This window comes from Protopterus annectens, chromosome 8.part0 (genome assembly GCF_019279795.1).
Source record: "Protopterus annectens isolate FY-2018-M chromosome 8.part0, PAN1.0, whole genome shotgun sequence".
In the NCBI taxonomy this organism is placed as follows: Eukaryota; Metazoa; Chordata; order Ceratodontiformes; family Protopteridae; genus Protopterus; species Protopterus annectens.
The window spans coordinates 242,353,948-242,379,932 of NC_056741.1; the positions used below are offsets into that span (position 1 = coordinate 242,353,948).

The 25,985-nt window shown below is 42.6% G+C and overlaps 1 protein-coding gene across 1 annotated transcript in view; it reads left to right on the plus strand.

Moving 5' to 3' along the window:
* Nucleotides 1-25,985, plus strand: part of LOC122808726 (formin BNI1-like) — a 189,461-nt gene that overhangs the window by 68,914 nt on the left and 94,562 nt on the right. The window contains exon 4 of the mRNA XM_044079717.1: nucleotides 6,184-6,254. Within this exon, the coding sequence (XP_043935652.1) occupies nucleotides 6,184-6,254 (71 nt within the window). The remainder of the gene's footprint in view (nucleotides 1-6,183; nucleotides 6,255-25,985) is intronic.

Here is a 25,985-nt window from a genome sequence, read left to right on the forward strand (position 1 = left end):
AAAATGCGGCTATGATGCACTGGAGGCTTCCTTTAGATCAGCTATGACTGGAACAGTGATTAGAAGGCATGCCTGGTTAAAAGAGCAATCCTTACCAGACCATGTAAAGTCAAAGCTCCTAGATGCTCCCATGGAGAAACAAAGTTTGTTTGGCTCCCCTGCACAGCAAGTGCTAAAGAAGGTGGAAGAAAAAGCAAAATCTGTCCAAACAGTCAAGGATTTCTTACAGGTCCAGCCTCCGAGGTTTAGTAGAAATTGGCCTTCGAAGAATTGGTCCTTTCCAGACACCTCCAGAGCACAGAGAGGCAGAAATAGGCGCCCAAGAGGCAGAGGTCAATCCAGAGGTGCCTACAGGGGACGTCAGTGGCAGTCTAACAACCAGAGAAGTACTGCCACAGATTCAGCTACGACCACTTCCACAGGACAGACACAATGACTTGACTCTGATACCGCCTACCAGGGAACAACTGGAAGCACCCTTAGGCGGAAAGCTAGCCTTATTTTCCGTAAACTGGCATTACATTACAGGAGACAAATGGATTTTACAGACAATAGACAAAGGCTACAGGTTTCACTTCCACACTCTACCAAAAAAGAGAGGAATGCCAAACCTACCTCCAAACCAAAAAGCAAATGCTCTAGGACAAATCAACAACCTACTAAGGATGAGAGCTATAGAAAAGGTACCGCCTATGGAACAAGGGCAAGGATTTTACTCCAGACTTTTCCTGGTACCAAGGAAAGAAAACCAATGGAGGCCTATTCTCGACCTGCCCGCTCTGAACACATATCTCATTGTTCCAAAATTCAAAATGCTGACCCTACAGCAACTTCTTCCCATGCTGGGCAAGGAGTCTTGGCTGGTGACTCTAGATCTCAAGGAGGCATACCTGCACTTCCCTATACGACCAGATTGCAGAAGATACCTCAGATCTCTTGCAGGATCAGAGCATTATCAATTCTCAGCATTGCCCTTTGGCTTATCTACTGCGCCCAGAGTATTCACAAAATGCCTGGCATCAGTAATTGCTCATTGCAGGCTTCAGGGAATTCAGATTTATCCATACCTGGACGACTGCCTAATACAAGCGGACAACAAGACCAAATTAACAAAAGATTTGGAAAAGGTTATACAACTACTGCAAGCCCTGGGATACACAGTCAACATGAAAAAGTCAAGGCTGGTACCATCCCAAAGGATAACATTCTTGGGTGCAGAACTGGACACATCAAATCAGATGGCATTTCTCACAGCAGAAAAGCAAAAGCAACAACCACTCTATTTCATGGCATTAACAACACAGAACCAGCTTACAGCAAGGAAAGTCCTGCAAGCCCTGGGTTACATGGCATCCTGCATAATATTGATTCCACATGCCAGGCTGCATATGAGGAAGTTGCAATGGTACCTAAGGAATGTATGGTCTCAACACAAGCACAGTCTAGAAGCCCAGATTCCAATAATTCCATGCCTGAAGCAAGAATTCCTGTGGTGGGCTCAGGCCTGTCAGTTGAACAGAGGGCTGCCTTTCCACAAACCTCACCCAAGCCAGACTATCACCACGGACGCCTCAGACCTAGGCTGGGGGGCACACATGGTGGACAAGTGCATACAAGGCTTATGGACACAAGACCAGCTGAACCTACACATAAATCAAAAAGAGATGCTGGCAGTGAAACAGGCACTTCAGACATTCAGACCTTTTCTTCAACAGGGTTATTTGCTGATAAGGACGGACAACACCACAGTCATGTGGTATATCAACAAACAGGGAGGCACACACTCATATCCTCTATGCCGGATGGCAATGGACCTGTGGAATGTGGCCCTGAACCTCAACATTCAACTCCAGGCCAAATTTGTGCCAGGAAAAGAAAATTCACTAGCAGACACCTTAAGCAGAACTACCACGGATGCCCACGAATGGATGCTGCATCCAGACATCTTCAAAACCATTACAAAGAAATGGGGACTACCAGAAATAGACCTGTTCGCATCCCCACACAACCACCAATTGAGGAAATTCTGCACAAGGACATTCCACCCACTTGCTTGGAAGGTGGACTCCCTATCCTTCAGTTGGGAAAACCTGACAGCATATGCATTCCCACCTCTTCCTTTGATGCACAAAGTGCTACTGAAGATCAAAGAAGATCACCCAAGGATCATCCTGATAGCTCCAGACTGGCCGAGGCAGCATTGGTGCCCGCTACTGAGGAGTATGTCTCGGACACACGCATGGCTTCTACCTCTAGTTCCTTTACTGCTAACACAGAACAACTACAAGATCCTACATCCAAGCTTGAAAACACTGCAGCTAGCTGCTTGGAATATTACATAAAACAAAATAACCCAGATTTATCTCAGAGGGTTAAAGACATTATCCTGGAGGCTCGCAGACCCTCCACAAGGAAGACTTATTCAGCCAAATGGAAAAGATACCTCACTTGGAGTGCAGCAAAAGGAGAAAATGTATCATTAGCAAACATAGCTAACATCCTGGAATACTTAGCAGAACTTTTCCACAATGGCCTGTCTTACTCCTCCATTAAGATTCATGCATCAGCAATTTCAGCAGAATACAACACGGATCCTCCAGTCTTCTCTCATCCTCTACTCAGGCAGTTTCTGAGAGGAATTAAAAATGTAAAGCCTCCAAGGAAGCCACCTTTGCCTACATGGGACCTTAACTTTGTGCTGGAAAAGTTAACACTTCACCCTTTCGAACCAGCCGCAACAGCAGAATTACAGTTCTTATCTTGGAAAACTGCTTTCCTGCTTGCAATCACTTCAGCAAGAAGGGTTTCTGAATTGCAGGCATTAATGGCAGTACAGCCCTTCCTTATCTTCCATCAGGATAGAGTGTCCTTGAGAACTAACCCTACTTTTATGCCAAAAGTGGTCTCCAGGGTATAATTGAACCAAGCAATCCACCTACCAACATTCTTCCCCAACCCACAGAACAGGGGGGAAAGACTACTACATACCTTGGATGTGCACAGGCAATTGCGCTACTATCTTGACAGAACCAAGACCAACAGAAAAACTGACCAGCTTCTGGTAGCATATGCAACAGGAATGGAAGGAAAAGCAATTTCAAAACAGACAATCTCAAAATGGATAGGAAATTGCATTAGATTTTGTTACTCTTTTCATGGAAAGACAACTCCAGAAAACATCAGACCTCACTCCACAAGGGCTACAGCCACTACTACAGCTTTCCTACGAGGAGTGGCTACCAAAGACATTTTAGAAGTTGCTACTTGGAGCTCCGTGCATACATTTGCCAAGCATTATAATCTACCTTTATACTCCAGATCCCGAGCAGGTTTTGCAACTGCTGTTTTGCAAGGGATCTTAACTACACCATAATCATCTTAGTGCCTCCTCCCCAGTTTGGCTATGGTATTCTACCCATATGTTAGGACTGCAGATGCATCCTTGAAGGACATAGTACAGTTTTGTACCTACCATAAATGTAGATGTCCGAGAGGTATGCATCTGCAGTCAGGATTACCCACCCTCCTTCCCCTCTGTGGTACTCCTAGGGTATTTGCCCATCTTGTAGCTAGCTGGGGGAATCTATTATGGTGTATTTGTTTGTATATATGTATATACATGCTTATATTGTTTGCTCTCTACTGTTTGGAATCATTTGCATTTATCCAAATTTAGCCTTCCTAGAGGGCACCTGGCATCTGGGGCAAGAAACACTGAGGAAAATGGCATCGGCTGATGCCTTTATACCCAATAAACAGCAGCTATGACGTCGGGTGAAGTGCGACATCAGCCGAGGCCAGACCCAGACTTTGGAATCCGGCCGACCGAAGGGCTGCCTGAGGCAGGACAACCCATATGTTAGGACTGCAGATGCATACCTCTCGGACATCTACATTTATGGTAGGTACAAAACTGTACTTTCTTCCTTCTTCTGCCTTGACTTCAAGAGAAGCCCCTTCCAATGAGCCCATCCACCCGCAAGGCAATGCCCAAAATCGACTAATGCTTCCTCTGGTTAAGTAAGTGGCTTTTCCAGTCCCATTTATGACCACATATCCTTCTTTTTTTCCTAGGATCATCCAAATTATCTCTCCTTCCCATAAACCTAATACATGCAAGACGTACAATGTCAAAAGTAGCTCTCTTTTTCTGTCTGGGTCACATCTAAGGGAATGGCCCCTTTCCTTGCCACCATCCCATACATACTTTAATGTCTTTTGTTCATTTCTGATTCTAGCCTTAGTTATTCCTCCATTAAAGTGCTCTTAGCTGCCAAATAATTTTTTTTTTCAAAAAGGCCTAATTTTCTCATTTTTAGCTGTTAGCTGCAAAACCATTCTCAAAGAAACATTCTGACACTAATGATCTGTTAGCACTCGGATTTGTATTTAGTGTTGAAAAAGCTGACCTTACCTCCCTTTGAAACTTTACCTTCTGTGAACTTGAAATACCCTTATTGGAAGACTCTTCCTGGTACCCTAGCCCTTCCTTCATACCAAAAGTAGTTACTGAGTCTAACCTGAATCAATATGTTCATTTGCCCGTGCTTTTCTTACAGTATTCCAACCAAGGAGAGTACCTTCTCTACTGAGTGGATATGCACCAACTGTTTAAATTCTTTGTTGACAGGATGATGTTGCTCCTCAAAGATAGCCACCATTTTGTTGCTTTTACCTACAGAAAAACTGGACAAAAAGTTTCTAAGGCCACTTTAGCCTTGATTTCTGACTGCTTGCAGTTGGTTATACTTAATATAATAAGCCTCTTTCTTCTGTCCAAGGGCTGATTCTACTAGACCTGTTGCTACAACTAGCTTTTTTTTTCAGGAATGCAGCTCTTGATGTTTGTGCAGCAGTTACGTGGACTTTTCTCAGTTTTTTTGTAAGCCACTATAAACTGTTTGCAATATTCAGGTCCATGTCTTCCTATGGGACAATGGGTAGAGGAGTATGTTCCCATGTGGTGGACTGCCCTACTGCTTGTAGAGATTCAATTTCCTCTTACCAGATACAAAAGGAATATACTTACCAAAATAATACATTTGAAAGAGTGGGTACATCCCCTGAAACATACCTTCCCACCTTTCTCTGCCCTGCCTGATGCACTAGGTCTTGCACTACAGTTTTCCACATGTTAGCTCTTTGTGTGGCTCTCCTCATATCTGGGGAAGCAAGACAACATGGTGCATTGTGATAGTGGGGGGCTACAGCAATCTGGGAAACCTGGCAAGGTTGTACTTGCTATGTGGTCATTATTACTGTGCTGGCTATAGTCCTTACTGTTTACAGAGGATTGACTTGCTCTTTCATATCTGTCATTATTAAGTTCACAACTTTTGTTTGTCCATTTTGGGAGTCTCTGTCTCTGCATCATTATCTTGAAGTGGTAGGTGTTCATTAATCTTCCATTTATTTTCTTATTGTTTTGTTCTGTTAATTTCATTATAAAGGCATGGAATGTTCTCATGATATGCTAGCCAATAGCCATAGGTTATAAGATTGCAGCATTATATGGGATTCTTCATATTATGTGGTCCACAAGGCTTAAATCACCTTTTTCTGAGTCATTTTGCTGCTCATGTAAGAATATGCCATGCCATGTGACAGAACAATGCATAATTTTAATATATTTGGGAGTACCAAGGGGCAGAGAGAACAGATTTCTTCGTGAAAAGGACACTGTTTCTCTCTGTGTGTGTGTGTGTGTGTGTGTGTGTGTGTGTGTGTGTGTGTGTGTGTGTGTGTGTGCGCGCGCGAGAGCATGCATGTGTATGGGACCAGTGAGTTAATGCTATTTGGAAAAGAATTGTAATAAAAATTGTATACAGTGCTTGAAACTTCCATTTGACTGTATGTACGGGGACAGAATGCTAATCAGAAATGTGTTTACATTTTCCTGTTTAGTAATCAAGGTAACTGCATGTTACAGATCTGCAAGTAATAACGATATTGGTGATGGATAAAAATCCATATGAATGGAGTGGTATTTAGCTGAGACACTCTAGCAACTTATATGCCTTTTTTTACCCTGTGCACAAGTCACTTCTCAGACTTACACAAACATAATAAACATCTTTACTAAAGAATTTTGAGTGATCACAGTTATAGGAATTTTGCAAAGTTTGACTGCTTAAGATAAACAACTATCAAAGGTAATTCTTGTTTTCTTTCTTTTACTTACAGAAGTCACAGAAATGAATCTACAATTTTTGAGAGATTTACTTAAAATCCTGGATCAAGGCAGGGAGAACCATGTAAGTTATACAACTCCTAATGGTCTTCACCATTTTTTTTTTTTTCAGAATTTAAGTGTACGGCTTATTTTCTATAAAAGGCATCTACTTCTCAGATGTCAAAGCCAATGTCAGATGCCTCTGGCTAACTAAGTTTGCAGATGATTCCAAACTGGATCAGTTATTTAATGCCCCTAAGATGAGAACGCCCTTCAGGAAAGTAACACAGACAAACACTTGGTGCCAAAGCCATGGCTTAAAACTCAGTACCAAGAAATGCATTATAGTACCGAATGTCTACTACCCTGGGTAGCTATGTCATCAATAAAACACACCTAAAAGTTGATTCTCTAGTCAGGGATCTTGCAGCTCATGTAGATAGTAACCTAGCCTTCGACCAATATGAGTCCAAGGTAGTAAGAAAATCCTTCTATGTTGCTCAACTTATAAACAAGGGCATGGCACGTAGGTCCAGAGAAGTCATCATACCACTGTACTCAGTCCTAATCAGACCTGTCATAGAGTATAATGCCCCTTTTGGTATGTACATGACCAGAGAAGAACATCCACAAAGGTTCCTTATAAAAAGAGTACAGGGAGTAAACACAATGTCCTATTTTGATCACTTCAAAGCCCTGTCTCTTTATTTGGTATCATAAAGACATCTGAGGAGTGATTGTTTCCTGGATTACAAGGCATCCCTGGACTCTGTTTTGCTGAACCTTTTCCACAGCCACAAAATAAACAGCATCAGAACTGCTAGATTAAAAGCCCTAACTTTTGCTTGTGACATAAATAGGGCATGCTGGAGAGAGACAGCTATGCTTCTCATGCAGTTATTCTCTGTTAGTGGCTCCCCTTCTGTTTTACACAGAGTTTCTCCCTATTCCTGTTTAAGAGCAACTTGGACCAATCAATGGGTAACTGGAAAATCTCCCCTGGTCTGGCACCTATGTCTCTGATGAACAGAGGCAATCAGTAAATCACCACCTATATAAATCATATTTGTGGGTCACATTTGGATTGCACAGCTGGGCTTATAAAGGCCCTACTGATCGTCAGCCTAGTATACACCTATTGACCTATAAAGGTCCACAAGGTGTGGGTGAAAACAAAAAGAATCATAGCAGACAGTTTTTAAACTGTAAAGGTGTAAGGGTCACACATTTTGTTTAGAAGCATAGTCAAATTTGATATATTGTATCAAAGTGTATAAATGTAAGTTTTATTTTCTCTATCCTTTGTTGACCAGGTTAGTCCCACTAGGCTAGTATCCTCTTTTAAGGGGAGTTCTGAGGTGGTACTTATACCACTAGGGGAAATTTGGCCAGCATCAGAGAATTTTCCCTACTATTTTGATAGGTGCTGCGGGTTCTTTACATCCATCTGAGTTACTACCAAGCAGAGGGATCCTGAGTTTAACATCTTATCTTAAGAACAGCACACCGCTTATGTTGCACTGCAGTGTCAGCAATTGATCTGCTTGGTGTGGGAATAGAAACCACAGCTTTCTGCACCAAAGGCAAGTGTGCTACCTTTTGCTCTACTGACACTGGAAAGGATTTGTACTTGTGTGTCAGCCTTCTGTGCTCTCTTCCTTGTCAGCTGGGAATTCGAATGCATTTTGACTAGGTCTGAATTACACAGTAAAACAGGATAAACTGTATCATTTTTTTGTAATGCTATATCTGCAGGAACCACGTTAACTGTGGCTTCAGATGCCAAGACTACTCTTTGCCCAAGGGTCTACTTTTCCCCTCTGTTTGAGCAGACACTACTTCATCCTTGACCTAAGCTGTGTCTGCACAACTTATCACTGAATGATAAATATACCATCCTTTGAGGAATGTCATGATGTTAACAGCTGCTTAAACTACACAAAATTTGTTATGCTGTTCGCTGCTGCTCAGACAGTTTTGAAATGAGGCCTCCAGCCAGGTGTGTGTATATAAATATCACATTTCCTCATGCATCAGATCTCCTAAAGGTTATCAAGTAATCTAGGGGAACACGTAATATGCAGTGGTACATTACATTTTATTATAATGAACTGTTAAATGGCTTTTAAACAACTATATGGTAATATAGTGCTAGAAGGTAGAATTCCACGTAAGTATTATTCATGTATTTAGGCAATTTCTTAAACGAAGTATATGCATGTAAGTAATGTCTTAACTGCTAGAATTACATAATTATATATAATAATTATATATATGTGCATGCAAGCGAGTGTGTGTGTGTGTGTATTTGTAAGTGTACATGCGTGTGTGTGTGTGTGTGTGTGTGTGTGTGTGTGTGTGTGTGTGTGTGTGTGTGTGTGTGTGTGTATGGGTCCCTGTTAGAATGTTCAGAATGTCGGCGTTCAGAACAGTGACCCCAGAAAAATAAAACAGTAGGATGCTGAACTGCCGTAACAGCAAAGTACAGAAATTTCACAGTGGAAGTGGGTGATTGTACAAAATCATGGTACAGATGAGTTTGTGGTTTTGCCCATTCCCTGCTGTAGTATGATCTCAGAGATAGCTTAGGGTGTTCGGGAGGGCATGCTGGGAGGCTTGCATGCCTCCAAAAACAATTAAATTCAATATTCCTTTTTTCATTGTTATGACAGTTCACCATTCTGCCATTTCAAACTTCTGGGATCAGTGTTTTGAATACTGAGGTTTTGAACATTCAACATTTGGATATAGACCCATACTTACCTACCAGTCCATCCATCTATCTGTCTACCTATCTGTCTGTACATCTGTCTAGATATCTATCTAGTTTTTTTTCTGAGGATTGTCAAAGAAAGAATGACAAACTGACTGGATATTTTTGAGGGAGGCAAACTGAGATGAAACAGAAATATCACTATTGTGGGGATTTATATTTATGGATTTATTAGTAACAGAATGTGTACAAAAAAAGTACAGTACAGAGTTGTGGATGACAAAAGAAGTTGTCATAAAGTAGCCAAACCTTTATATTCAAGGAAGGAACCCCATTGACTAGGATATTTTTGGTAAAAGCTGAAAATTGAAGATCAGAGTTCTGTATAAACAATGGCCTTTGCCATCAACAAATGTTACCAGCGGCTGTGTGGCATTTGTTGAAATGGCAATGAAGTCCTGAGTAAGTCAGAATGACTGCTGAGAAGTTACTGAACAGTTATTCACTGGAATGGATGAATCTGGTATAATGTCAGTCTTTATCAATTAGAGTCAGGAAGAAGATATGGAACATGGAAGTCCTGTAGGTTCCATGTTTGCATTTGTTTGGATTCTATAGTTAGGTTCATAGGTTCATAGGTTCATACTAAGCTATCTGCCCTAGGGCATTTATAAGCCTAGCCAGAATGTGTTTGGCTTTCACCACCCATTTTAAATTTATTTTATTATGCCCTTTTTCGAGGTTAGTATACTGTTCCTCTGTCTAACAGTGACACAGAAGTGATACCCAGGGTAAACCTACGATCTCCCATCCACTCATCAAGATTCCTCTTGAAGAGAGTCAATGAGGGACTCTGCCTAACTTGGACTGGGATTTTATTCCAGAGTGAAGGGAGCCTCTGGGTTATGAATCTGTCCCTCCAGCATGTCCTATTTATTTCAGTGCTGAGGTTCCAGTCTCTCGAGCACGTAGCTCGATGGGATTTGGATTTTCTGAGGTGCAGCATGTCCATTAATTCCGGGTTGGACATGGCTTTATACGTCAGGCACAGATCGCCTCTGAACAGGCGGTATGCCACTGAGTAGAGCTGGAGTTTCTTTAACCGGGCAGCATATGGCATCTGTTTGAGCCCTTTGATCCTCTTGGTGAGGTACTTTTGGGGTCTTTCCAGTTGCTGCAGGTGTCTGGTAAGGTACATCCCAAAAGGGGCATTGTACTCAATTATGGGCCTGATGAGGGATGAGTAAGGAGGCACGATGACCTCTCCTGATCTAGATGTGAATCCCTTCATGATTAGGTGGGCTATATAAAATGTTTTTCTAACCACTTTGGCCACGTGGTTGTCAAATGAGAGATTGCTATCAACTTGGGTCCCCAGGTCCCTAATTACTTTTTTGTACTTAATGGATTACCACCTATGTGGTAATTTGTGGGCACTTTGTTTTTGCCAAAGGGGATGACTATACACTTTTTGGCATTTAGCTTGAGGCCATGGCTCTGGCACCAGTTGTCTGTTTTTATGAGGCCCTTTTGGAGGATGCTTGTGTCAGCTGGAGAGTCGATTATGGCGCCCAATTTGCAGTCATCTGCAAACTTGATCAGCCACAGTCCTTCCATGTTGGCCTGTACCTCCGAGAAATATATACCGAACAAGAGAGGTCCCAGGACTGAGCCTTGTGGGACACCACTTGTAACTAGTTTGGAGTCTGACATGGCTACAGCAATTCTAACCATGTGGGTTCTGTCCTTGAGCCAGTTTGCAATCCATCTAGTGACACAGGGGTTTATATTTAAGCTGGTGAGCTTATCTATAATGCCCGAGTGGGGTATTGTATCGAAGGCTTTAGCGAGGTCCAGGTAGGCTGTGTGGACAACCTTCCCCTCGTCAATCGCCTTGGTGACTGTTTCAAAGAAAGCAACCAGGTTTAAAAGACAGGATCTGCCCTTAACAAAGCCGAACTGGGTAGGATCCAGTGTCTGTAGGTCCCCAATATCTTTATTTATGAGGTCCATGATGATCCTTTCCATAGCTTTGCAGACTAAGCTAGTCAGGCTTATGGGGCGATAGTTTCCAGGATCAGTTGAGGCACCACCTTTATGGAGAGGGACCACTGTTGCTGTACGCCACTCTTTGGGCACATATCCTGTAGTAAGACTGAGATTGAACAGTAGTTTTATGTTTGGGTTTAGCTCTTCTTGGAGTTCATGTAGGATGCAGCCCGGGACACTCTCTGGTCCCATTGATGCTGTGTTTTTTGCTTTGGAGAGGGCGGCTCTTACCTGAGCATCTGAGATGTCAGGGGAGCAGCACTCTGCTGGGATAGATATTTGCCCTTTTGGTGGGGAGGGGGGAGAAGTTTGCGCTGAACCTGTCAGCTAGGATGTTGGCAATGTCTGTGGGTTCAGTGTATTTTTTGTCATTTTGGACTAATTCTGAGCATATCTGGGAATTACCACCCAGGTTCCTAACATAACTAAAGAAAGCCTTGTGATTATCCTTAGTGTCCTGTGCAATTTTTCTCTCAAAGCTGGCCTTAGACAATGTTATGAGTGCCCGTAGTTTTTTGCTAATACTGATCAGTGATGCCTTCCCTTTTTGGGATTTTGCTCTATCATTTAGTAGCTTCCTCCTTCTATTGTATAGTTTGTTTATGGCTGGGGTCCACCAGAAAGGACGTCTGCCTTTGGAGGATTGGGTCTTGGTTTTATTCAGGATCGCATGATCCATGCATTCCTGAAGGTGTTTATAGAATGCATTTATAAAGGATTCTGCGGTCTGGGCCATATTTTCTACAGGCCCGGGGGCTTTGAAGGATTCCACCTCGGTTTTGAGGAGTGTGAAATTTGCTTTAGAGAAGTTTTTCACTGAGGTTTTCTGGGCAGGGGGTGGGGTCGGGATGTGAATATCCAGTGAGATTAGTTTATGGTCTGATCTTACCAGTGAGGGATACAATTCTGGTCTGGAGCACAGAGTCCCCATGTTGGTGATGATCAGGTCCAGTATGTTTTCCCCTCTTGTGGGAGTGGTAAAAAGTTGTTCCATAGCATTTGAGTTTATAAATTCTAGGAACCTTTGGGCTAGGGTGTTGGAGCTAGAGTAATGCTCCCAGTCTATGTTTGGGTAGTTGAAGTCGCCTAATATAATGGTGTTTGGAGAGACCTTCATATTTTCCAGTGTTCTCAGGAAGGCCGAGTGGGGTTCCTGGGTTTGGGAGGGTGGTCTGTAGCAGGCTATAAACTGGAAGGCAGTTTTACCCACTGTTAGTTGCACATGGATAGTCTCTGATGCTTCGTGCTTTGCCACCAACCTGGAGGTGTGGGTATCTTTGATGAATATCGATACTCCCCCTCATTTTGTGGTGCGGTCCAAGTTTTGGGGCCGAAAAGCATGGTATGAGGTATAACCTGGTAGTGCTGGGGTGCTCCCGAGAGCCCTGAACCAGGTTTCTGTTACTGCACAGATATCGATGTTCTCCATGCTAAGGAGAGTTTAGAGTGCATGCATCTTGAAGTTTAGACTTCTGGCATTGAGTAGCATTACTCTTAGTTTCTTATCCCTTGTGATACCTATGGAGGTGGGTTTGTCTTTTGAGCCTTGCCTAAAAAAGGCACTATAGGGGTAGCAAGAGTCTTTGCCAATATCCGAAAGCCCAGGGATGACAGGTGCAAGCTGTCCCTAGCGAAGCATCGTGGCTTGTCGAGCATATCATCCCAAGCTGACAGGCATTGGATCCCCTTTGAATGACACCAGTACTTAAGCCAATTGTTGAAATTGATCATCTTGTCTTCATATTGTGGCATCATTCTTGGTGAGGGTAAGATGCTACTCAAGGTCAGGGTCATACCGGCCTGGGCTAAATTGTCAGAGAGCTCCTTTATGTCTCTTTTCATGTAGTCCAGGGAGGCACGTCTCAGGTCATTCACACCAGCATGGACAATGACTGAGTCATATTTGTACTTGCCTTGGAGTCACCTGAGTGCTTGTGTTATGTGGCGGATCCTAGCGCCCGACAGGCTGCTCACCGTGACCCTCTCCTTGTTCAGCCTGGTGAGCGGGACGTCAGTGTGCCTGCGATAGAGTCACCTATTACAAGTGTATCAGGTGTGTTGTTTAGTCTTAAGGGCTGTGACTGTTCGGCACACTGGCTTTGTGAGATATGTGTTGCACTTGTTTTGTTTTGGGGTAGCGGTTGCTTGGGTGTCTGCTTTGGAGGTCTCTGCTGCTTAGGCAGATCTTTATTTAGAGCCTCCGAGTATGTTTTTGTGTGATTATGTGTTTGGTTTGCTGTCGTGGTAGGTCTATGTGAGACTGGAATTGTAGTGAGTGTGGTTTCCTTCTCCTCCTGACTGGTTATGCCAGTACTGAGTTGAGAGAGCTTAGCCTCCAGTTTGGCTATATGGTTGCATCTCTCACATGTGTTGGAATTTGTTGGGAGGAGGAGAGGGTTGTCTGTGTACATGAGGCAGTTGTAACATTGCCCCAAGATTCCCAGATTCACCAGCTGGACCGGAGAGGAGATTGACAACTGACCTTTGGACATGCTACAATAATACTGGGAATTCCTTAATAATTGAAAACAAGGGCCAGTGGAGAGTGAGGGTGTAGTGCTTTTAATTTTTAGTGCTGACTTATATAATTGCTTTAGTGAGCAAGTGCCAGGTAACTTAAGTGCAATGTTAGAAGAGAAAGTAGTTCTTGAACTTTGAATTTTTATTTTTATTTTACTTCAGCCAGTAAACATTTTATAACAGCCCTGAAAGTGTTTGTTATTTATTCTGCAGTTATTTGTTAAGTTTTCTGAAGAGGTTGAATGAATTACTCTGGCACGTTCTTGTGTGAGAACAACTCTGTATACTCTTCACAAAACTGAGAAAAAAACAAATGTCTTCACTTAAGCAACACATTAAACTACTATTGACTTACAACATAAGCAACACACTAAACTAAACAGAAAACAGTAAGACAAAAATTCAGTTCTGAACCAACACTGAACATCATTACTGTATTTTCTTGCATGACCTCTGAAAACAGCAATGACACTTTTTGTTCTATACATAAGAACACCCCTAATTATTAAGTACAACAAACTAGTGGTATTACAAGTATTGTGAATTAAGAGCCTGTGATAGAAAAGCTTGTCTCCAAAACTAGAAGGACAAAAAGCAAATGATAATGTCAAGCTTCATGCAGTCAAAGACACGTTGTCTGGGATTCAGAAAAACAGGGATGTGGGGGAGGCCAGCTCAACACCATTTACCTTATTTGCCCTATGAGGCTCAATGCTCATTAAAATGTGTGAGAAAGAGAACAAGGACAATTTAAGTTTTACACTCAAAACTGACACAGTGACTGTGGGAAAGACTGCATAGTATAACATTATGTCCCCAAGTTAAGAGAAGCACAAGTAGTGCTTGTTCATAGTGCAGGCACCTGGATGGGGCTCTGAGCAATCCCACTCGCACAGTAGAGGCAGAAAGGAGAAGCTATGTGGCTGCCTTAAAATGCCATGAAGCAGGTCTGATCTGTTTATAACCAAAGTAAAGGTTGGACTTGGGAATACTGGAAAATGATAAAAAGGATTAAGCAAGCAGCAGGGTAGGGCATAAGGTAGAAAAATAGGAAATTAGCAAAATGGAAGACGGTAAAGAGGGAAAAAATATTGCATGGGTCAGGTCCCCATTTCATGTATATGAAAGTTAGTTGGGAAGGTAGTATGGGAAGTAAAATGAAGGGAAGAGGGTTAGGGTAGGTTACAGAGGTATACAAGCAAACATAAAAGATGGACAACACTGACAGGGGAGGTGCTGCACATTGAAGGAGAGGGATTACAATGAAGAAGGCGACATCAGACACAGACATAGGAAAGACAATGGTGATGAGAAGGAATGGACAACAAACAGAGACAGACATAAACACAAAAGGGAAGAGAACACCAGGCTAGGGGATAGGATGGGAAGCAAAGTTGTAGTCTGTACCAGCTGTGATGCAGTGGAAGCTTTTCTCCACCCCGGGCTGCCTCACCATTGGGCCCTGGCTCTGATGGTAAAGCTAGGGGAGTAAGGACACAGCTCATTGAGTTGCTAGAGAAGGGTCTCTAAATGGCTAGTTTGGGCATTTAGCCACCTGTCAGTAAGGCACCCCAACTATTTTTTTCAGCTGCCAACAGGTGCCAACCATCACTGCTACTTTCAAGTGCTACAACAGCACCTTCCTCAGCAGGGCTGGTGGCTGTGGCCACTGCAGATGCTGCCAGGGAAGTGGTGGTGACAGCAGCAGCAGCAGAGGATACCAGTGGTCGTGTTGTCAGTGGCAGTGGTGTACTAGCCACTTATGGTGGCTGGCAGGTGTGGATGGTAGTGGGGTGCTGGTCTAGATACTGCTGCATATAAATGTAAAATAAATGGAGAGACTCAAACAAAAAAAATGATATAATGCAACGGACAGTGAGCATGAGGGTGGGAAGAGACATACAAATGCAATGAAAAACTGCAGCTAAAATATAACCTGAGTCTGTCTATTTTACATGTACTGTAATGCAATGGTCAAGAAAGTCCAACCTTGCTGTAACAATAATGTGGCAAAATACAGTCCACAGGAGACTTGAACCCAGAGCCTGCAGCACAGGGAAACTGAAAGATAATGCAGTAACATGCTGAACTACATCTGCAAACTATGTAAATATATTAAAGTACATACTAATGGTGTGTGTCATGCAACTGCAGAAAGAAAAAGACAACATGCACCTCTTTAAATGTGCTCACCACATTGCTGTGAGTACTGTACTAAAAAGGGCCAGTGAAATACCAAGTAGAAACTATGTGCAGTATCAAAACAAGGGTTGAGAATAGAATCCTAAGCTGTCAGCATATTCAGTGCAGAAGGCCAAGACTCACGCTGCTAATCTTCCTGCCCAACTGTACTGAAAGCTGCAGTAAAACATGTATTAATGTCAGCAGTCTAGGCAGATTAACAAAATAAGATTTGTGACAATTGAGCCAATGACATGAAGGCTGCAGGTCTCACATACTGTCCAACAGAGTGTAATACCTGAAGTACTGTAAAGTACAGTAACATCAGCCAAATGTAAGTGCTGGCAAAGTAGTCTACCAAGGGGGGACTGAGACAACTGGCAGCATGACAATAAGACAGCAATGCCGTACCAAACTGAGCTACATGTGTAAACCCACAGAAGCATGCAACAATGAGTTATATCCAATCACTCATGTAGTGGTCCCAAGAAATATCAAATGTGGCCTAAGTGTCAGTACTGTGCACATCAAGGGTTAACACCAGCTTCCGTTTTTGCTGAACTCTCCCTATATGGCCAGCTGTATTCTTCAAAATAACAGCGAAAATTTAAATAGCCTGTGGTATTAAAGCAACAAATATTTCCTAACATAGCCGTTGCACTTGCATTAAACTATTACCTTAGCATTGATATACGATCGATTATAACCAGTTGACAGATTACAACATTGAATGTGTTTGTATGGTAGCGATGTACAGGGTGCATGGCACTGCTTGGAGGTACAGTTAGTCCAGGCAAATCATATATGTCCAAAGCTAAAGTATCACTCCACAAACTATAAAGGTGTCAGCCCTGCAGGAAACCCATACCTATTCTGACTATCTCTGCAACAACTACAGCATTCCTAACATTTATTTAACATTTATTTAATTTTTATTTAACATTTGTTGACCGGGAAAGTCCAACTAGGTTCCACAGAGCCTGTTTTCAGTGGTGGCCCGGGGAGAAATGCTCCAGATGCATGTCTTTGGAATGTGGGAGGAAACCAGAATACCCAGAGGAAACCCACGCGAACACAGGGAGAACATGCAAACTCCACACAGAAGGCACCCCAGCGAGAATTGAACCGGAGAACCTCTTGCTGTGAGGTGACAACGTTAACCGCTGCACTACTGCACTACCCTAATTAACATGTATAACTATACTACTTATAACAGGTGTATTCACCACAGTGCTCCTTGAGGTGCTCCAGCCTACTCCGGTGTATCTGTGCATTGTCTGCAATTTGCTCGAGGGCTATGTAAAATGGGACTGTGTGAGATATTTCCATGACAGGTAATGTCAATTTGCATGAGGAGGTAAAGCCATGGTTTATTTATACTACATAGTGGTATCAGCTCTCTTACTTCAGCCTCCAGTTTTTTCCCAGGAGGTCAGGATTTCTTTTTCTTAGATCACTTATAATGGTGGTGGCATTGCTGTCCATTATGGGGGTATGGCTGAGACACTTGTCAGCTCACACTTGTCAGCTCTTACGCCAAGCTGGGCCAGACCTCTTTGTTTTTTTGAGGCCCTTGGTAACCCTCCTCCAGGAGCCTGGCCCTAAGGCGCTGCTGGAGGATAAGGAGAACAATTTTTGTTTCCTCATCACACCACCTTTGTGCTCTGAATTCTGTTTGATAGCTTCCTTCTAATGCCATGTTGTTTTCTGTAACAGGTTGTAGAGAGAAAGTTTTGAAAATTCATGATCGCACCCATTTCCGCCTATACCAACTGTAATAGGGGCAGCTCATTTGCCCAAATTGTGGCAGAAAAGTCCAATATAAGGAATATATGATAGTGTTTAAACATAGTTTTAGGTGTGAAATATGATAGCTCAACTTCTTGGAATATTGTGGTAGTAAACTATGCATTACATCAACTCCATACTCAGTATGTGTTGTCTGGAATTACAGATAGACCGTAGAACCATGAACTGTACTGTGTATGTACACTGGTGCTGTATGTGTTCAGGCACATGCACAACATTGTAGGGAAGGTAGTATGAAGCATAGTCTGTGTGCATAATGTGAAAAATGAGTATTTCTGAAACATGTGCATTGAGACCTCATTTGCATAGTCACTGTGCCAAGACATCCACACCAGCACAGTAGAAGTGCAATGGAATGCACTGATTTTATTTATTTATTTTATTTTACATTTGTTGACCGGGATAGTCCAACTGGATGAATGTCCATTTTCAGCAGTGGCCCAGGGAGAAAAGCTACAAGGTAAACAGAAACATTAAAAACATGTTTACAATTATAATTTTGACAAAGAGTACATAAGCAAACAATAATAAACATGTTCCACAGGTTAGAGTTAGACCATGGTGAAAGGCAGTGGTAAATTAAACAGTAGCTGATTAATAGATTGCACACACAATCTAGAAGAGGTTAGCCAGGCTTGATACAATGACATAGCCATTTTAGTGCCAGATGTTAGAGTCTAGTTTTAAATTGACCTAGGGAGGAGAGTAAAGTAATGTCAGCTGGAAGTGAGTTCCAGGATCTGCCTACAGAGTTTGCAAAGAGAGAGTCACCAGCTGTATTGTTAATTTTGCTTGTCTGAATTAGTAGTCTGTTAGAGGATCTAAGCAGTTGTGGATAGTGATAGGGGGTGATAAGATTTTTAAGTGCAGGAGTATTATCTGTGTTATAAAGGAATTTATAAGCCATGATCAGTTGGTTATACTGAATTAGTCTGGGTAGTTCAAGCCACCCAAGCTGGTTAAGATTGATGCAATGATGTGTCCTAAAAGGCAGCCCAGTGGCAAACCTGGCAATATGGTTATAGCAGGTTGAGAGTTTGTTAAGTACAGTCTTGTTTATATTAGAGAGTGTAGGGGGTGCATACAGAAGTGTTGAGGGAAGGTGAGAGCGAGCTATGGCAATTTTAGCTGGAGGGGTTAGGAAGGCTTTTATTCTGTAAAGTGACCCTAGTTTTTTTGATGGTTTTGATTGATTGGTTTACATGTAGGTTGAATTTTAGATTGTTATCTATAATGACACCTAGTAGTTTTGTAGAGGGGTCAGGGGAGATTAATGTGCCATCATTTGCATTTATGGTAAAGGTAAAAGCAGGAGACCTTTGTGCTGGTGAGAATAACAGCATTTTAGTTTTTTTGTGATTTAGTGTCAAATGACGTTTAGAAAGACAGTTTTCTATAGTGTTAAAGGTGGACTGGGTAGCAGACCATAAGTCTGTTGGAGATGTGGCGGAGCAGATCAGGGTGGAGTCATCAGCGTATTGGATACATCTGACTTTTGGGATGACAGTATACAAGTCATTAATGAAGATGGAAAACAGCAGGGGCCCTAGTATAGAGCCTTGTGGTACTCCAAGGGTGTTGGGTAGTAGGTTAGAGAGTTTGGTCTGCCAAAGAACAGCTGCTGTCTCCCGTTCAGGTAGGATGTAAACCATTGAAGAGCCTTAGTATCTAGACAAAATGTTTGCGGGGTGTGTATTAGAAATTGGTGGTCAACCATGTTGAATGCCTTGGAAAGGTCCAAGAAGAGGGTGGAGGATATGTGATTGTTGTTGCGATTATGGTTTATGGTGTTGGTGAAAGCTAGTACGGTTGAAGTAGTGCTGTCTTGTGGACGGAAGCAGTGTTGGGTATCTGCCATGAGGTGATTCTGGATTAGGTGGTGCATAAGTTGTCTGTGAATACATTTTTCCATAATCTTTGCAAGTGGAGAGAGTATGGCTATTGGTCTGTAATTGGAGGATTCAGTAGAGCTGCCTCCTTTATGAAGTGGGATTACATAGGATATTTTCCAGATGGTGGGAATTCTACCTTCTGTTATGGTACGATTAATTAGTATTGATACTGGGTAGGCAATAGCATCAGCTGATTTTTGAATGTACTCGATGGGGGGAGAGGTCAGCAGAGAGTGTGGTGGGTTTTAATTTTTTGATCAAGGTACGGATAAGTGACGTGGCCACCGGTTGGAAGCTGAATGAGAGTAAGTTTCTAGGGGTGGTACTTTCAGGACCAGTGGAGCTAGGAGGCTGCTGGCTTGCTAGGGCTTGAATTATCTCAGTAAAGAATCAGTTAAAACTATCTGAAACATCCTCGGGGGTTTATCAATAGTAGCAGCTGGGATGGGGGTAGAAGTTTGTCCAGGATGAAGTAGATTATTCAATCCTGCCCAAAACTTCTGAGGGTTGTTTTGATTTACTATCTGTAAATTGCAGTAGTATTGTTTTTTGTCTTGTAAAATGGATTTTTTGGTTTCGTTCCTAGATTGCCTATATTTAATTTCATCTTGGGGGTCTTTAGTAGAATGCCATAAAGCCCATAATTTGTTTTTATGGGTAATTTCAAGTCTAGACTCTTTAGAAAGCCATTGTGCAGTTTTTGCTTTTGTTCTCTTTGAACGAGCAGGTGCATGCAAATCTAGGATCTCAAGAAATTTGTTATTGAAGTGCACAGCTGCCTCATCTAAGGGGAGGTGTTTTAGAATAGACCAGTTACATGAATTAAGTTCTTGTTGGAATTTGGCAGGGTCAAAGTCTTTTTTGTTTCTAACTTTTCTGATAAAGGGTTGTTGGTGATTAATGGCTTTATGCTTAACTATATAAGTGAGAAGGTGGTGATCCTCAACATTTTGTGAGAAAAGCTGTGGAACAGCAGAATCTTCACTGAACACAGCAATTCATTGACCTACAATACCTGCTTAACCTAAGCAAGGCAAGTCCAAACTTTTACAGCTTAACATACCTAATTACCAGCTGTTCATACTTGCTTTGTTATTATGTCACATTTAAAGCTGAAACAGTAGTTTCAAGGAATTATAACAAAATGAACTGAGAGGATGAATTACAATATGTAGTTGCTAAGCAGAAGGATAGTGAAGTTTAAAGATAAATGCTTCCATCTGCACTTCCTCAGATCACCTGTGCAAATTATTCAGCCTGGGGGTTGCAGTACATGTGTGTTAAATAAACGGAATAGTTTACTCTACAAAAGTCCACCGCATGTGCTAAACTGTTTATCACATTGCCACTTCACATGGTATCCAGGAGAGTTACAGCAGTATAGTTGCTGTATAGGATAGGGCCTTGTTCATTACTGATATGTGATTTACATTTACTGCACAACCTGATTAATGTATGGGAATGTCAGACATGTAGGCAGCATGGTGTATGTGCTCAGGGGAATTGTTTGAAGGAAATTTATAGGCCACTGGTGATCATGATGTTAATCCCAGTGTTTCCATACCTACAGATCGATGTCTAAGTGAATATCAAAGAAGAGTTATATCAAAGGGTCTGCTGAAAAAAAGCACACAAAATACCATGTTCACAGATGCTGGAATGAGGTTCTCATCCACAGCCTCCATCTCCATGTCCAATGGCTCTTTGGCTTGGAGGCAGCCAACTGAGCCTTCCATGATCATACTTGGAAAGAAATGGTAGTGGATATAGTTGTGGTCAGTAGCCAGGAACATTCATAAGCCATGGTCCAACATAGGGCCAGTGCTATTATTCATGCCTCACAACAACAAGCTGCCCTAATGGCATAGGAAGGTGGACTGATTGTTAAAGGGCTATCAGTTGAATCAGCTGTTACAGAAACAAAGGAGTTTCTTTTGTCCCTCAGGTGCATTGACACCTCTGACAGATCCCACATTGTAGTGCTAGTTCTTGGCCCAGAGGTTCATTAGGACCAAAGAATCTCAACTGAAGATGCCCCAGGTATGTACTGCCTTTTTCTTAAGCAGCACATGTAGATTCCCCACGGCCATTCTTCTTCTTCTTCTTTGGCCTAATTGCTAATGTTTTCTGTTTTGGTTATATATGTACATCAGAGATTGCACCACCACAGCTCTCTGCTCAAAGGACTGTATTTAGCAGTGTGGTTTGGGTGAGCTACTGCTGCAACATCTCATTTACTAACACCTGGTAATGGGCTTTACTTACTCAGTTTGTTGTAGTTTGCCATGTTTACAGGTGATTCTTTATCTGGCACCATCACTGGTGAACTACCTGCACCTGAGATCAGTGGAGCTAATGTCTCGCTAGTTGATAGTGGACATGAGCTAGCACCATCAGGGGGTATGGTGTATGTACTGGATCCAGGGATGGTGAACACTGAATCCCCTATACTTTCCACAGATGCAGCCTCTATGCCAAAATATACACAGGAAACATACACAACACACTGAGGACAGGTTATGGGACATTATCACTCAGGAACTTGCAATGCCCTGTGCAATTATCTGAATTTGCTAGTAGCTTCATTATGTAGGAAGTAGACACACTGGGAGGTGGTGTGACTGCTGGATCTCAATGAAAACATAGTTATTGCTTTCCCCCTGAAAACAGTGTGTCACTGGCCACAGCCCAGTGTATGTGCAGGCCAGTCATGGAGGTACAGGGTAGTACCACCACAGCCATGACAGAAGTTGGTCAGGCTGATTCAGGGTGTGCAGGATGAGTGACATTATGGCATGTCCTGTATGTCTGGCTGTTTTGACAGACTAACTTACTAAAATATGCCCTGCCTTCTTGAGGTTGCCTTTCAAGTGTGAGGTGCCGTTCACAATTCTGTTTCACCAGTACATATATGGGTGGTGGTCATCATGGTTATGGATGATGTAGATCATCCTAACACAGCATTGGCATGGTTATGGAGGTGTCTACACCAGGGACAGGATGTATCTAGAGTCATGGTAGTCATAGCAGACATGTCTGGTGACAGACATCAGTCGCGGTAACACAGCATGCCTACATCTAGTCAGTGGAGTAGTACAACCAGTGCTACTCCTGGTAGAGGCAGTACCCATGGGAGGGTACATGCATAGAACGCTGAACACCCTGCCATCCATGCTATGGACCTTTTCACAAGATCAACATGCAGTGGTGCACCAACTGCTAAGGCTGCATCTCCTCAGACACACAGTCACACTACCACTGACCAAAGTATATCTCACACACACACACACACACACACACACACACACACACACACACACACACACACACACACACACACACACACACACACACACACACACACACTCTTTCTGGCACAGTACACTTGGAAGCACCTTTCCTGTGATTCCCTTTCCCTTTTAATCTCAGCCCATAAACTCACCTGCACTCTTTCTCCTACATATCCTCCACACTCATACCCCTTCATGTGAAAGGTATACACACACATGTGCTTTTCCCCCCACACATGTAGAGATGATGAAAACTGTGTCTTACCCTTATAGGTTCATAGGTGTATACTAAGCTAGCAACTACTGGGGCCTTTATAAACCTAGCCAAGCACCTCAATTGTATCCTGCAAGTGTATGTGCCTTAGAGATTATTTTAAGTGGTATATGTAAGCTAAGACAACTTTTATAGGCTGGCTCTGTCCATTAGATAAATAGGTACTAAACCCAGACTGTATTTCCAGTTTTCTATCCTCTGGTCCAGGTTTCTCTTGAATAAGGTTAGGGAAGAGTTCTGTTTCATATAGATGGGAAGCCTGTTCCAGAGAAGGGGAATTCCCTGAGAGTCACATTCCTGTCCCTCTAACATGACCTTATTATATTGCAAGCACAATTTAAATCACTAGCTCAAGTAATTCTGATGCTATTCATTTTACAGATATGCAAACGTCCATTAGAGCGGGTTCCAAAGATGTCTTGTATGCAGGCATAGATTGCCTCTCAACAGTCTTTGGGAAACAGGGTGTAGAGACAGGGCTTTGAGGCAATCTGCATAGGATATGCTGTTTATGCCCTGTAGTCTTTGTGAGGAACCTCTGTGGACATTCCAGTTGTTGCATGTGCCTGGTCAGTACCTACTGAAGGGGGAGTTGCACTCAATGATGGACCCGATGAGGGCCAAATTCAGTGAAATGATGACTTCTAGGGACGTAAATATCATGCCCTTTCTTATAAGGTGAGAAACAGAATGATTTCCTTACTGTTTTAGACACATCTTGGTCAAATGCCAGGTTACAATATACATGCATACTCAAATCCCTGACCAGTCATTTGTATTAGTTCTTCTTGTAGGATGTTAGTGTCTTGGGGGGATTCTAGGACTACTGCTAGTTTGTAGGGTTGGGAGGGTGGCCTAATGGTTAAGGTGTTTGCCTTGCAAGCACAAGGTGCAGGGTTTCAGTCTCACAAGGGATAATTGACTAGGCTTAAAATGGCTCACAAGGGCAGTTAGTTTAGTACGAACCTAAGACTAGTTCCAGTTCCAGTAAGAATGATGTAGTCATATGCAAACATGGTCAGTCAGAGGCCCTTGACTTTGGCCTTGACTTCTGAAAAGTAGATGCCAAAAATAAGTGGAACCAGCAGAGACCCTCAGGAACTCTGCTAGTGATTAACCTCTTTGTGGAGGTGGTCTCCCCTATCCTAACTTCCTGGGTCCTATCTGACAACCAACTGGCTATCCATCACATAATGTAACGTGGTGTTTTTGCCTATATCGCTAAGTTCCTTTACAATGCCTTAGTTGAGTATTGTATCAAATGCCTTAGCCAGGTGCAGTATTTTTGGCCTTAGAGTGTGCATCTAGGACCTGGTCCCTAGTGATAGTTGAGATTTGTTTCATGGTATTTCCTTTAGGGCATACCTCTCAACTATACAGATTTTTGCAGAATGTCCAGATTTTTGCCTCATACTTTTGCTTCATTTCTCATATGAGTGTGGTTTTCTAACAAATCATTGGCAAATCGCTCTCAGGGTTTAAGTCAGAAAATAATGACAGAATTTGAACTTCAGACTTCATACCCTGGAAATCCATGCTATTGCAAAACCTGTTATTCTATCCACTTTCCAAGTTTGTATGAGCAATATTTAAAAAGTGTCCATATTTTTAGGTCTTTGTGCCCCCTTATTTATGACTTTGTGTAGATTTATTGCTCTAAGAGGTTGAGAAGTATGCTTAGGGCATCCGGGGAGAGAAGGGTTAAAATCGAAGCTGAATTTTTGGCTAGCAGATGTGCTATATCTTCTAGCTCTGTGCAGGTGGCTCCATTTGCAATCACTTCTGCACACTATTGTGTGCTGCCTTTGAGCTTTCAGACATAGCTAAAGAAAGCCTTGTGGTTGTCCTTTGCCTGGTAGACTATTTGGTTTTAGTAGACTTACTTTGCCTTCTTACTTGTTCGTTTAGATTGATGAGAGTGCTTTTACCATGATGAGTGTAACACTTCCTAATCTTGGTTATGACTTTTTTATTTTGTTTTAGAACCTGTTTATGTTTGGATTCCATCAAGGTGGTTTATTTTTTGAATTAGCTCTGGGCTTATTTCTGGTAGGCACAACTGTTTCTATGTATTTATTGACATGAATGTGCAGGATGTCTGTGAACAATTCTGCATAGACAGCTGTGTTCTTAAGGTTTGGGGGCCTTGAAAATTTGATATCACATATCAGTAGTAGGAAGTTTAATAATAGATGTTCTTCGTGTTTCACTGTTGCAGTCATAACTGTAGGGTACTCCTGCCGGCAGGCAGCCCGAGGTCGGCCAGAATATCAAAGTCTGGGTCCGGCGTCGGCTGTTTCAGCCAGAACCCTGACGTCAGAGCGCATGGGTATAAAGCTGACAGCCGATGCCATGTTCTCCAGTCTTTCTTGCCGTGCGGTGCAAAGCAGTTCGCTAGTTGTTGGTTGGCGTTTTCAAGACAACGTGGTGTGATTGTCATCGGTCCAAAGTTTTCTACTTCTCTTCTCAAAGCTAAGTACCCCGTTGGGGAAACTTTTTTCTTGCTCCTCCGATGTCAGAAAAAGTTAATAATTGTGTATCATGTGGAAAACAAATACCTCATAAAGATTTCCACTCTTACTGTCTACCTTGCTTAGGCCCTGACTGCGACGTTTCTTGTTGTCGGTTCTGTGCCAGGTTTAATTCTCGCACTATCAAGCGCAGGTACGATTGGGCCTTGAATTACTTCAGTAGACGATTTAATTATAGAATGTCGTCGGATACTTTACCGACTACCAGATTACAGAAGAAGCGCAAAGACAAGGACAGGCCTCCGAGTTCCAAACAGGATACTTTGCAGCCGGAGCCAGCTTCGGGTTCGGCGGTCGTCAGTAAGGCACTTTTGCAGCCCCTGTCGTCCTCCACTTCAGAACCGATGGCCGACACGGACTCACATGGTGAGCCAACTAGGCCTAGTAATTTGTCTGCTGCAGGACCTTCGGACGTCGCTCCTTCAGATGGGTCCGGAACCGCTGTGCAGGTACCAGCTTCTGAGGGGGTCTTCAAGCCTTCACACATTACTATTTCCACAAAGACAAAAGCTAAGTCAAAGACTCCTGTTAAACCCAGACTTTCTGCTCAAGCT